At 41.6% G+C, this 13,254-nt stretch overlaps 3 protein-coding genes across 4 annotated transcripts; 2 read left to right on the plus strand and 1 right to left on the minus strand.

Moving 5' to 3' along the window:
• The first annotated feature begins 3,673 nt into the window (after positions 1 to 3,673).
• LOC135596546 (NAC domain-containing protein 7-like) lies at positions 3,674 to 4,460 on the plus strand. Its single transcript, XM_065088599.1, has 2 exons — positions 3,674 to 4,040; positions 4,124 to 4,460. The coding sequence occupies exons 1-2, from the start codon at positions 3,881 to 3,883 to the stop codon at positions 4,456 to 4,458; spliced, it is 495 nt and encodes a 164-aa protein (XP_064944671.1). The 5' UTR covers positions 3,674 to 3,880; the 3' UTR covers positions 4,459 to 4,460.
• On the plus strand, positions 4,460 to 4,975 carry LOC135596545 (NAC domain-containing protein 26-like). Its single transcript, XM_065088598.1, has one exon. It carries the CDS (start codon positions 4,466 to 4,468, stop codon positions 4,973 to 4,975), a length of 510 nt encoding a protein of 169 aa, XP_064944670.1. The 5' UTR covers positions 4,460 to 4,465.
• Positions 4,976 to 5,484: 509 nt separating this feature from the next.
• On the minus strand, positions 5,485 to 10,956 carry LOC103970334 (thylakoid lumenal protein TL20.3, chloroplastic). 2 transcript variants are annotated; one of them, XM_009384070.3, is made up of 7 exons: positions 10,732 to 10,956; positions 10,489 to 10,645; positions 10,365 to 10,394; positions 8,969 to 9,075; positions 7,164 to 7,198; positions 6,270 to 6,398; positions 5,485 to 5,824 (listed from the first exon to the last, which is right to left on the minus strand). In XM_009384070.3, the coding sequence occupies exons 1-7, from the start codon at positions 10,919 to 10,921 to the stop codon at positions 5,633 to 5,635; spliced, it is 840 nt and encodes a 279-aa protein (XP_009382345.1). In that variant the 5' UTR covers positions 10,922 to 10,956; the 3' UTR covers positions 5,485 to 5,632. The 2 variants fall into 2 exon arrangements, with proteins under 2 accessions (XP_009382345.1, XP_064945176.1); XM_065089104.1 differs by lacking the exon at positions 10,732 to 10,956 and having other exon boundaries at positions 8,969 to 9,094; positions 10,489 to 10,595.
• Positions 10,957 to 13,254: the final 2,298 nt, after the last annotated feature.

Here is a 13,254-nt window from a genome sequence, read left to right on the forward strand (position 1 = left end):
TGATGACTTTGTCTTAGTTGACTTTGTCTCACTTTGATTTATCACTACGATATTTTCATGAAAAAATAAGATTAAATATTTTATTTTCATAAGTATAGAGATTCGAATGTAACTTTTGAAAGTGTAAGAATCACGATACTAAAAGTAGCTATGTAATTAGCCAAATAGAAATATATTTTTTAAACAAAAATTGAAATAACTTTAAATGTATTTTGTTAAATGAAATTAAGGTTTGAGAATGGCTTTTGGATAACTTAATTTAATAATATATCCTAAATATATGAATCTATAATTCATTAGCTTGTCATAAGTTCAACTTAATGATAATATATCCATTAATTTAATTTTCTTTTTCTTCTTTCAATGTGAGATACATAAATAAATAATATGAATTCGGAACTTCTTATAAATAATAAGATGTACCTTCTCCTACATTATTCATCTTAGGTGCCATAATTTGTGGTATATCCATGCTTGCAATCTGTTGTTCATAATTTTAAGTTCTAGCATTGCATGATGCATGGACAATTACATGTGATTGTATTATAAGTACATATAAGCCAAAAAGAGTTTTGTAATGGCATATGTGGTTAATCAAATTGCATTACACAACCCAATGCTTTGTTCAATTGGAACAAAACAAATCAGACTTTTAGAACAACGAGATCAAGCAATCAATTAGATCAAAATCTCTTTCTATGAGTGGCTTCTCATCATTCCATCCCTTTTCTCCTCCTTGTGGCGTTCAACCACACTCCATAGTCATAATAGGTACTACACTTTGACGAGACATGCAAACCGAAAGCTATCATGCCCTTCTTCTCATAGTTCCTATCTTTAGGTGAGAATATTTCACTTCTTTCAGAGCCCCTTTTCCTCACAGTGAACATATGACGCACACTATAAGTTCATCATTAGGTCCATTAAGCGTGAGGGTGATGCCCTTATCTATATACGTACACACATACGCACATTTTTGATAGCCTTATCTATATACGTACATCATATACGTTTATTTGGACTTTGAAATCTACACATTTTTATGGCACTTGATATTAGGGACCAAAGGAGCATGTTTTAGAAGATAACTTGGGGGCATACTGCTTGAAGTATGTGCAGGAAGAAAGCTACACTTTGGGCCCCTCGGAGATCTGTAAAGATCTACGGGAAAGACGCAGTGGACCGTATGAGAGAGAGAGAGAAGAGAGAAGACATCATGGTGGAGAGAAGAAGGTGGCCGGCGGAGCCCGGCGTGTATTCAGGAGGCCGCAACCCTTTCGCATTGGCTCCGCAGCTTGTAGGAGAAGGCTGTCCCACCGAGCGCGTCACGTCCGACGAAACTCGTGGCTGTGGGGGGGCAGTCAATGATGGGATTACGTAGGCAATGATCGACCGCCATGGTCGATCTCTCCAAACCATTCGTTGATCGCAACTCTCTCTCTCTCTCTCTCTCTATCGTATCATCAGAAGCAGTCTTCATGCAGCTGAGGAAGGAAGCTTTGACAACATGCATGGCAATGTGATTGCTGACCAACAAGGGGAGGAGTCGTGTTCTTTTTGGGTGGCTGACCAACGAAGAGGAGGAGGAGAACCGAAGGGCGTATGATGCCGCAGGATGACCGTAGCATCGCGTGCGATACTTTTGCTTCACGTCTGGCCTAAAGATATACCTACCAATATACGTATGCCCCAAATTACAGGCTGTACGTATACGATGGGAGGTACCCAAAAAAAAAACCCGCCGCGTGTCGACCGCAGAGGTGGTTTGACGAGGTGGGTCCCGCGGGACCAGGGCCCTAATCATCGGGTCGAGCCCACGCCGGACCGGGAGCCGCCACGTGCTGAACTCGCGCACGCGTGGGCGGCCCGCCGGGACCCACTAAAGTTGTGGGTCTCAGCGCCAACGTTATTTACTTGCATGTTTAGCCTCTCCTCGTTCTGTTGGTTTGGATTGGTGTTTGGAGACGCGTCGCCATCGGAATGCTTGGCCCTGTCCGAAAGAGCCCCCACCACCGGAGAATGACTCTCTCCCCTCTCCCAGCGGTAATGATCGTAGTGACCGAGAAAATGGTATTGGATGCAGCTCATATGTGAGGAAGGACACTAGAAGAAGAAGAAGAAGAAGAAGAAGAAGGAATTGTAACCAGACAGCCAACAAACCATTGAGAGCAGAAGCAGGCGGTCCCCGGCACCACTGGCTACTTTGGACACCCCCCATAAGTCCCGGGCTGTGCTGCTCACGAACTGTGAGTAAACATGAAGCTTGTAGCGGTGGTCTCGTATCGTCGATTTTGATTACCTACTGCTGCTGCTTTTACTACTTCCCTGCAGGCTTCTACATAAAGCTGCAGTCAGCTGTACTCCGTTTTGTTGCTCTCTCTCTCTCTCTCTCTCTCTCTCTCTCTCTCTCTCTCTCTCCGTGCCTCTCTTTCTGCCATCTCTGTGGAACAAAGGAGGATAGCGTCGTGATCTCCTGTCGTCCTGGTCGCTCTCGGTGGCGGGTGGAGGTGGTGGCGGTTGCGGCAGAGAAGGCCAAAGGGAAGTAAAAGAAGCTTTGCTCTTTCCGGCCATTGTGGCGCCATTTCTCTCCTTCCGTAACCTTTCCCCGCAATTCATCGATCCACCCATACACGAATGAATGTTGCAGCAGCACGCTGTGCTGAAAGAACACCGGAGCTGACTAAACTATAGTTTCTATCCTTTGGGCCATCGCACACCGCCTGTTATTTAACGCGATTGCCTCCTCCTTTACCCTCTTCCATAACCTCTCTCTCTCTCTCTCTCTCTGTCGAGCGTTGTTCTTGGGATCCGATCCCTCGCGGTGCTCCAAAGATTGAAGGACGAGGCGTCACAGACGATACGACGCCCGAGGCTTCTGTCGAGCCAAGATAAACTAATATAGCAGTAAAAGGTCTTCATCTTTTCCGTCACGGCTGACTCCGGCATCAGAGGCGTGTCCAAGCCATAATCTCTATAACCAGTAAGACCTTTTCCTCATTTTACCTGAACTCTCTCTCTCTCTCTCTCTCTCTCTCTCTCTCTCTCTCTCTCTCTCTCTCTCTCCATCTAAACACACAATGCTTCCGATGCATATAAGCTTGTTACTTTCAGCACACATCTGGTTACACATCGAAGGCAAGAAGGTTTGTATATGCATGACAATCTGGTATTCTCGTATGGACAGCTTTACAGACTCTCTTGAGCTCTCGCTTTGTTTCCATCAAGCTAGCGTGCTTCGTAGTGTCTTTAGATGTTTATGTTTCTGCTTTAACTTATGGTGATGATCCAGCCAATCTATCTGAACTCTTTTGTGAACTTTCCTCTTTAGTTCAAGCCAGCAATTTAACGAGGTTTAAAGTATTGTTAAGAGCCATTGATGAAAAGAGATACCACTCTATATATAATGGATCTCTGCATCTGATATTTGTCATTACTGGCATTCCCACTAATAACATTTGGGTGCAGTTAATGATCCCAACTTGAAGCTCTATAGAAACTTTCAATCATGGTTTCATTTGTGGCATACTATCAAACCTATTAACATTATTTTTTGCCCAAATAATAATGCACATGAAACATAACTCTTAGTTTAGAATGACAGCATCACCTATGCAGGCAATATGTTTGGGACTTGCATGCAGATATATACTTGTGGTTGTGTGTGGAGAAAAAGTAGTGTTAGACGAAATGATGAGAGGCCAATTTCCCGCTACTGAGTCTTCTACTCAAATGCATGAAGACCGATGCAAATCTAATATAGAATCATGATCATTTGCTGGATCATTCAGATTGAGCTCAGCGAATGCTTAATTCTCCTGGCATTTTAATGTGCATTTGCTCGCATGTGATCTGCAGGCAGTGACTGCAGATCCCGGAGAAGATGGATACCTTTTCTCATGTTCCCCCCGGGTTTCGGTTCCACCCGACAGAGGAAGAACTCGTGGATTACTATCTTAGGAAGAAGGTAGCATCAAGAGGGATCGATCTTGATATCATAAAGGACGTCGATTTGTATAAGATCGAGCCATGGGATCTTCAAGGCATCTATCGCCTTCATCAGCAGTACATTTCTTTGTTCATCTTTTGGATCGGTGTAACTTTGGTATGTGTTTTTTGGAATCAGATAGATGCAAGATAGGAAGGGAGGAGCAAAATGAGTGGTACTTCTTTAGCCACAAGGACAAGAAGTATCCGACCGGGACACGGACGAATCGAGCGACAGCGGCCGGATTCTGGAAGGCCACCGGAAGGGACAAGCCGATCTACTCCAAGAACAGCTTGATCGGGATGAGGAAGACGTTGGTGTTCTACAAGGGTCGAGCGCCTAACGGGCAGAAGTCGGATTGGATCATGCACGAGTACCGTCTTGAATCCAACGAGAGTGCACCGCTGCAGGCAAGTGACAGTACGACTTCGAGCTCAAACTACTCTTCTCCTTCTCCGAGCCAAAGCTTGTGATGCTTCCATGTTGCAGGAAGAGGGATGGGTTGTGTGCAGGGTTTTCAAGAAGAGAATGACGGCGACGCCCATCAGACGAGCAAGCGGGCATGACTCCGCATGCTGGTACGACGATCATGCATCCTTGGTGCCGGAGCTCGATTCCCCGAGGCAAGCAGGAGCGCGGCCTGAGATGGCGTTCCTCCAGCTGCCCCAGCTGGAGAGCCCCAAGCTTCCCTTCGACGTTGGCCATGCAACTGCTCTCCACCCACCCGCGATCACGCAGGACGACCTGATGCAATATTCCAACAAGCAGCTTCAGGTCTTCTCCACCTACAACATCGCCGGAGCTACTGATCATTCGGTGGAGCAGGTCACGGACTGGAGGGTGCTCGACAAGTTCGTCGCGTCCCAGCTCAGCCATGACGGCGGGGTCTGCAAGGAGCTCCACTGCTCCACTTCTGAGAAGCCTGAGGTAAATGCGGAACGTGCTTCGACTTCCAACTGCAGTGGTGCCCAAATCGAGCTGTGGAAGTGAAGGCGTACGATAGTTAACTGGAAATACTGATCATTAGGAGGTAAATAGGTGTCGAAACATGTGGAAGGCCACGGATTTAATGTACATAACATGAAGCCGAGGGTTTGGATGATTGACTCGATCTCTCTCGAACTCTGGACTCTATCGTTTGGTCCATTGTTTGACAGCAAGATTTGCTGTCATCACAATATGTCTACAGAACTGTAGATGTCTGTCCGTTCATTATAATTGAAATGTCATCGAACAACATTCTTCACCATTCATTTGCATCCAGTGATGCACTATCACAATTATGAATTGATGGTAAGCTTGCATGGATTCCTGACGATTCCAAATGCATCTTAGTTTGCATGGATTAGAGATTTCTCATAACCATCTGTTGCAAGCTAAAATTCATTTCATGACCATTGTTGAATGCTGCCATCTAAACTTCAACTAAATAAGTCGCCCAGCGATCGAACATTATATGGTTTGATTCTACTCCACAAGAAATTTTTGGGCCTTTCACATCTCATCAATTTCTTCTCACTGTATTATTCACTAAAATTGTCATATCCTACGACAAATATTGTAGCTAAAAAAGAGAAAAGAGGGACCAAAAACAGAGGAAGATTAAAGTTTCTGATAGAGAAACTCGTTTCTCATGCCAAGTCACCTTCAATTTGCATCACAAAGTCCAGTGGATTCATCGCAGAAGCCGTCGCGATCCAGTAGTTTTGGAGGTGGCGCACTCAAGAGGGGCGAAGAAGGGCTCCCGTAGGCGTTCCTGCGAGTGTTCCCGCAACCCAGACTCTTCCTTGTGCTCACCCCTGTCATCGGGTTGGTTCCACTTGCATACTTGCACAATGCCTTCAAAATAAATGAATCAAAGTTGTACAAAAGATTGATATAAAACCATAATGTTAAGGAGATCCTGTACATGTTAATATGACGGTTCTTCCATTCGCAATGCTTATAGCTAAGGTATTCATTCTTGCTTTTTTCTTAATTTGTCCTTCTGCAGAATTCAATTTATAACAAGCAGATGTTTGTGGCATGCAAAATAATCAAGTGCCATATCTAACAAATAACAACAGTAACAACAACAACCCATAATGTCACAACCAAATCATCGATCTATTTCTGTTATTGAACCCATCAATTACGATGGGTATTAAAAACCATATCAACAAATGAAACTGAAAGTATGATATCAAGAAAAGAACAGGTGTGCACGAAGAAATAGTGTGAATTAAGGCACATAATTCTAGTTATTAGTGCCAGAAAACCTTTAGAGTTTCACATTCAAAGGCACCTGTTTTTGGGGCAGGTCCAGCACAGCATCACTAAAGTCAGCACCTTTGATAATTGCACCACCAAGATCGCTGCGTGTGAGAACTGCTCTTACAAGTACAGCATTTGTGAGATTGGCTTCATTAAGAACCTGCTCAAGGAATAATTTTACTTTTACAATTAGTGTATCATTAAGGCCAGAAAAAATCATATACAACCAACTTAAGGATGTCGCTAGCTAAAATTCATGACTATCTCAAGTGATCCAAATGCTCAGTGCTGTAATCGTCACATAAGCAAACAGCCCCTGGCATATCCACTTTGCTGTTCTTTCTTTTATATTGATTTACCTAATTGTCTTTAATTACTTCTCTTTCAAACCCGTTAAGTTTCTTTGAGAGGTTGGTCACTTTTTGCTCCTTCAACTTGTGTATGTCTTCCTTTCCCAACAGAGTTTCTTCAATGTATAATGAACATAAGTAGTGGTAGATTTATCTTCAACAGGTTTCATTTGAAATTCCCTCGGATATTTTCTTTGCACTTTGCCTGAAACTATCTATACTAGATGAAGGAAAAAAATAAATACAGAAAAAAAGAAATACACTTTGCCTGAAGTAGATTGAAAGATTGCTCATTATATATCTCTGACAAAGTCTTTTTCTGCATTTCTGGGGATAATTTCAAAATACAAAAAAGTATTCAGATAGCCAGTGGAGAAATTAAAAACAATTTCATGCATAATTCTCTGGAAAAAGTTATGTTGAACATTTCAGCAATCTAAATTTTGTCAGTGGTTTGCTGATAGTTCAGTGGATCCACTTCTACCTATCACATGCATACTATAAAGAAACCCATATAAGTACCTTAATCAATTAAGCAGTTAAAATTTTGAAAAACGATGCAACAGTGAGCCTACCATGCGGTCCATCAAAGTATCACTCAAATCAGCACCTGCACGAGATCACAAGCAACACAGGAAAGCTACGAATTAGAATACAGCTAAGTTATGCTGAATTTATGTTACCAGACACTTGTCTACGATCTAGAAAAAAATTGTGGTGACTGAGATAGTATAGAATGATGATTACCTATAAAATTGATGTCTCTATTTATTCAAAGAATAAAATCTGACAAACCAATGTACTGAACGATAGCAAGTTCTTTCTGAACTTTTCATTGTCTTATGCAATTTAGCATAGCTGCATTTGACTGAAAGAATGCACAGAGAACCCAATTGTTTGGGCCTTTCTCAAACTGACCCTTATACTCTTGAATTAGCCGTTCAGGTACCTCACCTTTGGTTAAATTGCCTCAGATCCTCTGGAAACCTACTGTCAGTGAACAATGACGGGAGGTCTTCTCTAGTACCCAGGAACACTAAAAATATATATATTAAGCCTCATAAAACATTTTCCCTTTTTCTTTCTCTGCTTCTGACCTCTTCCCTTCCCCTCCCTCTCCCACCACCACAAGGAGGAGATGCAGTGATGGTGGTAGCAGTAGTGATAGCGGTGGGAGATGGACAAAGGAGGTAGAGAAAAAAAGGAAGAAAAAAAGGTAAAACAATAGTAGGAGGATGAGGAGGTGGTGACTCGGGAAGGAAGGACAAGAAGAAGAGGTAGAAACAAACAAAAATAAAGAGAAAAAGAAAACATACAGGTGGTGATGGTGATGGTGGTGGTGGGATGGGGAGGGAGCATTAAAGAGAACAAAGATAAAAAGAGGGAAGAGAAAAGAAAAGAAGAGGAGTGTGGCAACAACATCTGAATATTTTCATCATAATTGAGTATCTAGCCAAGAATGTTGAAAAAAGAGCAATGCTGTGAAAAACCATTATTCCTACTTTGTTCAGACTACTTTTCCCATCACATGACTCAAGACTGGTTAGAAGCAAATATACAAGTTAATGTTCTTTCTTAACCTTTTGCCAGATAAAAGTTATTATGAAAAAATATGTTATCACTATAAATAAGAAATCCAGTGGTTAATCATGGACAACACAAGCTGCTTGATGACTAACCAGTGAAAGCATAAAGGGGTAAATTTAAATGACAAGGTTCACTAATAGACAAATTAAGATAAAGAATCCACATAACTAACTACATGTGATCCCCCAAGACAAACATCCGAGCTTGGAAAAATGTTGATACTTAAGAAAATGGTAACTAGCGACAGATTAGAACTAATAGATCATATACATATAGATAATAGATATTGTATAAAAAAATGAAATTGGAATATCCAAATAGTATAATATTAAAAGAACTCTTGATTGAGATTAGAAATATTAAACTTTGGGAAGTAATGGTTGAGTAGGAACCATTTTCTAGATTAGTGTTCTAATCTGACTTCAATTTCTTACGAAGATCAGTAATAAATTACAGCGATATTAATTCAGATATGCTAGTGGTGATCAATTGTTAACAGTAAACATCCATTCAAGTAATAAGCACCTAAAATCACATAGACCAAAAAGGTCACTAAACGAATCTATGTTTAGATATTCTTAAGTTTGACACTTCAATTCGATTAAGTGCTAAAATTTTATTCCAAAGGTCATAAGAAAAAAAAAAACATTCTTGTGGATCTAAGACTTCAGAAAAGAGCTTGACCTTGAAGGAGAAACATAGTTTGACAAGGGCTAAATGCTTAAATGTTACAAAAAGAAATAATATACAAGTAATTGAAACTCATGGATAAAAGAATGACATATTTATATACCTGTAAAATTTGCTCTATAGGCAACTGCCTTTTCAAGATAAGCACCGTTGAATGTAGAGCCACTGAAATTAGATTCTCTCATGTCGGCAGCTGTGAAGTTGGCGCGTCTGTATCATTATGAAATTCCTAGAAGCATGATTGACTGTGATACCGGATAAAATACTGGGGGGCAAAAACCAATCTCATAAAGACTGAATACAAGATTTTAAACAGCAAACAAATTCTGAGCTGACTATGGCCACAATATTGATAGTCCAATTTATGAACTTCTCTTTTCCATTCTTTGTTAAACTACCAGGTCATGACATGGCATTATGATGCTAAATGATTTTGATTTAGATATTCAGCTCAGTTTAGCTAGGGCTTCAGTGTATCTGGCATCAGTCCGATATTAATAACTCAGTTTGATTGGACAGTTTGAATCAGGAACGATAGTCTTTTGGATTCATCTTTGGGGCTGCTATGCATCAATTTTAGGTTATACGATGGATATCAACCAGTAATCTCTGTCAAACATCACTGTAAAATTAATAATGAAGATAACTTATGCTACAAACTTCCATAGCAAGTACATTAGGCTTGGGATTCAGTTTTAGGTTAGCCCTCAACCAACTGAAATCTCAGATTTGAGATTTCCATCCCTTATCCAAACAAGCTCCGAAAAACCCCAACCCAGCCCAATGATTGGGTCAGATTGGGCGTATTTGCAATGAACTCAACCCATTTGGCAACTCTATGTCAAATACTGCTCCAGGTTCCTTGCTCAAGAACACGGATGGGTGATACTTCACAAAGTTTTCCAAATAAAATTTCATGCCATACAAGCTGAGAGTTATAACACTCATCCGAGCACTAGGCCACATTGACAAGCCACCTCGGAGAATACACAACAACGTGAATGATCATATTGAATTACATCTAAATTATCTACTTGCATTTTTGTTCATATTTTAACAGAAGCTAACTAATCAGTTGATTGGCTAGCTCATTTTGGGAGGATCAGTGGTGACTGCAGCTAGCAGCACATTGCTGATAAGGGTTTGATTCTGGTTGTGATCTCCAAATCTGCTGGAACTTTTTGTAATTAGTTCAATTGTCAAAAATGTTCCCTATTCTTATTTAAGAGAAACCACTACTCCAAGCATCATGCATGCAACAGTAAGTAGTAGAATTTTGACTAGACTCAATATTCTAATCTCATCCATCTACAAAATTATATTTAACGGGTAGGCATTGTGAATGGCCAGACAATTGTACCAATCTAAATTTAATGTAAACTTTTAATGTCGTTTAGTGAACAAGCTCTTCAATCTATCTATTTACGGACAAGAAAACATATTCGGCCTCCCAACATTGACGACAATAGAAAAGAAAAAGAAAAGAAAAGAAAAGTCACCGGTAATTTTCATTGACATGGACAGCCTTCCTGCACATTAAGATCAAGACCAAAATAACATAAGAATAAAAAACACAGTATTACAGATTGATGGGACAAGGAAGCACCAAGATTCATTGGTTACTTGAGATCTGCGGAACCAAATTGAGCGGCGGAGCCAATCCCGAACTCCCCCCGGATCTCCGCTTCGAACTTGTTGAGGTCGGCCGACGCGACGCCGCTGAAGCCGACCACAGCGACGGCCAGCGCCGTCGAGACGACCGCTCGCCATTTCTTGGGCTCTGCCGAAAGCCGGGGGGGTCAAGCAACCGCGCACACCAAGTGCTCGACAGAATGCGATAAAGAAGGAATGCGACGGAGGACTCACCAGAAGTCTGGCAGACGATTTGGGCGGCGGCAAATCTGGGAGAAGGCCGCGGCGGAGAGGGGTAGAGCGGCTTGAAGGGGTTGGCGGATAGCGGGGAGGCGGAAGCGAATGCCATGGCGTCGACACCTGTGGATGAAGCGAGCGGAGACCTGAGCGAGAGGTGGAGGAAGGAGATGGGCCGTGGGTCCATCTCTGGCCCGTGTGCGAACACGTGTGTCGATGCCCGCTCCCGATCGTGACACGCGAAGAGGAAGAATGGTTGATCCAAAACCATCGTCTTATCCGAAACCATTCGAAAGCTAGATCCGATACCCGACCTAAATCTCGACCCGAAACGTTGGTCACTAAGCTTTTCGGATACAACAGATCCAGATGCGATCCGACATCTAAAATAAGATTCACATTTGCCAACCCTACCTCACCATAAATAAGAAGGCTTCAAGGAAGGGTCGATGGAGGTGTCTTCCAACTGCACTGCATGCTTTGAATGAGGATTACACAGATGAGTGAAACACCATCTCCAGGTTACTGCACAGTTGGATTCACAAGCCTGGGGTGATCGACCATGCACATGGAAGCATTAAGACAAGCCAGATGTTTCCAGTGACTTCATATCTAGTTAGATGATATGAATGAGGCATTTGTTGATGAAAGCAAAGCAAGATATGGTCCATTTGCAACCCTATATCTCTTCACCTGCAAATGCATGTGAAGTGAAAGAAGTCCTCAGGCACTTCTTCTGGTGTGAGAAGCCACTGGATGAATAGGGCATGAGGACTCACAGTCTTGATCAGGAAACAAAGCCTTCTGGTGTGCAGGCATCAACTTTTCTTTATCAGGGAGGCAAAAGCTTCAAAGTTAACAGCCCTCTCGAGACAGAGAAGGCATTAGCTTGGAATTAGATGTGCAGGGTGAGCATTAACCTGACAACTTCTGAAGCATGTGGTGGCAGTCTCTGTCAGCAGCAATGGATGGATGAATGCATGCATGCAGCTGAGGTAGTTAAAAGGGCACTGTTGCAGTACAAAACAAATTCATAGTAAATGATGAGCAGCGTGTGATGCTACAAGGAGTTAGAACACACACAGCATTGCAAGGGTTTTGTCGAAGACATGCATGGAATCACTTCACCATGTCGAGGAATGGTGATCACTGGACCAGCAACACACCTTGTTGGATTACTATCACATGCACAAGGTTTTCTTTATGTATGTTCTTAGGCGACTGAGGTGGAGAAAGAGTCTTACATGGAATCAATCCTTCAACCCTTATCATTCCAGTTTTCATAAAATGTGTCAGTGAGAGGGACAGCACAGGGGTGAAGAATTTGCTCGCAGTATGACTTCTGCAGCAGCTGGCCCTCTCTCTCTCTCTCTCTCTCTCTCTCTCTCTCTCTCTACTGCAGTCAGGGAAAGAGACGGAGACGTGCGGTTTGACGAGGCCCACCTCCGGCATTCTCTGGACCAAATTTGTTGGCTTTTATGCATAACTTTAGAAAGAGGAAGATGGTAGAAGAAAAGAGTATTTCTGATATATAAAGTTTTGGATTGATCTAAAAATATTTGTTTATATTAGTTGAAAGATAAATTATAATTTTTTAAAAATATCTATCATATCTTAATAAATTTTCTCATGCTCACATATTTATTTTAATCTAAATTTTTATTTTTTTTATAGTATTAGATATTTGAATTAATATTATCACACCTCCTTAATTCAAAATAGTTACAACTTGAAGTTGTCTTCAAAAAAAATAATTTTTTTCTTTCATCAAGACTTTTGTAAAAATATCGATAAATTGATCTTCGATGATACAAGAGTCTATTTGAATTTCTCATTTATTAACGTTTAAGAATAAAATGATGTCGAACTTCGATGTGTTTGGTGCGCTTATGGAAGATAACATTTTTCATCATTGTAAGAATAGATTTAGTGTTGTTGAATCTCGGATTTTGATGATAAAATCAATTGATGGGTTATTTGATCTAATCCATATTATTGAGTTAAGTGTGCAGGATTAACTACGATAACCAGAAAACACAAAGCGAGAATACCGGAGTCAAGTTCGATGGACGTTTAAGAGTCCGAAAAATCGTCGGAGATGCTGCCAGAACCAACCGAGAAGAAATCGGGAACCTGTCGGAATTTTCGGAAGTTCGCCGAAGAGATTGTCGGAGGTTCACGGAGATCACCGAGAAGGCTCGGCTACTCATTAAAGTCATCACAAGTTCGGGAGCTTGCTAGAAGCCCGTCGGCAGAAAGTTCGTCGGAAAGCTCGCCAGAACAAGACTCGACGTTCGCGGTTGAAAATTTGCTTAGGATGTGTTTTGGTTATGTAGTCCACTTGTAATTAGGATTAGGATTAAGAGATAATCCTATATCCTGGTTAGGGGCCAACTGGGCCCAAAGTCAGAGTTGGTTTAGGCTAAAAATTAGGCTAAACCAGCGAACTAGAGAGCCAAGATTGAAGCCCAACTAGTGGCTGAAAACACTGTAGTCGGGCTGAAAACACTGTAGGCGGTG

The sequence above is a fragment of the Musa acuminata genome, chromosome BXJ1-11 (genome assembly GCF_036884655.1).
Source record: "Musa acuminata AAA Group cultivar baxijiao chromosome BXJ1-11, Cavendish_Baxijiao_AAA, whole genome shotgun sequence".
In the NCBI taxonomy this organism is placed as follows: domain Eukaryota; kingdom Viridiplantae; phylum Streptophyta; class Magnoliopsida; order Zingiberales; family Musaceae; genus Musa; species Musa acuminata.

What these genes read in the sequence shown, in the direction of transcription:
- LOC135596546 (XM_065088599.1), top strand. Translation starts at nt 3,881, where the DNA reads ATGGATACCTTTTCTCATGTTCCCCCCGGGTTTCGGTTCCACCCGACA. An exon ending in CGAGCCATGGGATCTTCAAG is followed by an intron (nt 4,041 to 4,123) that starts GCATCTATCGCC and finishes TTTTGGAATCAG; the next exon opens with ATAGATGCAAGATAGGAAGG.
- LOC103970334 (XM_009384070.3), bottom strand. Translation starts at nt 10,921, where the DNA reads ATGGACCCACGGCCCATCTCCTTCCTCCACCTCTCGCTCAGGTCTCCG. An exon ending in AATCGTCTGCCAGACTTCTG is followed by an intron (nt 10,646 to 10,731) that starts GTGAGTCCTCCG and finishes GGCTTTCGGCAG; the next exon opens with AGCCCAAGAAATGGCGAGCG. An exon ending in ATACTTTGATGGACCGCATG is followed by an intron (nt 6,399 to 7,163) that starts GTAGGCTCACTG and finishes TTCCTTGAGCAG; the next exon opens with GTTCTTAATGAAGCCAATCT.
- LOC135596545 (XM_065088598.1), top strand. Translation starts at nt 4,466, where the DNA reads ATGTTGCAGGAAGAGGGATGGGTTGTGTGCAGGGTTTTCAAGAAGAGA.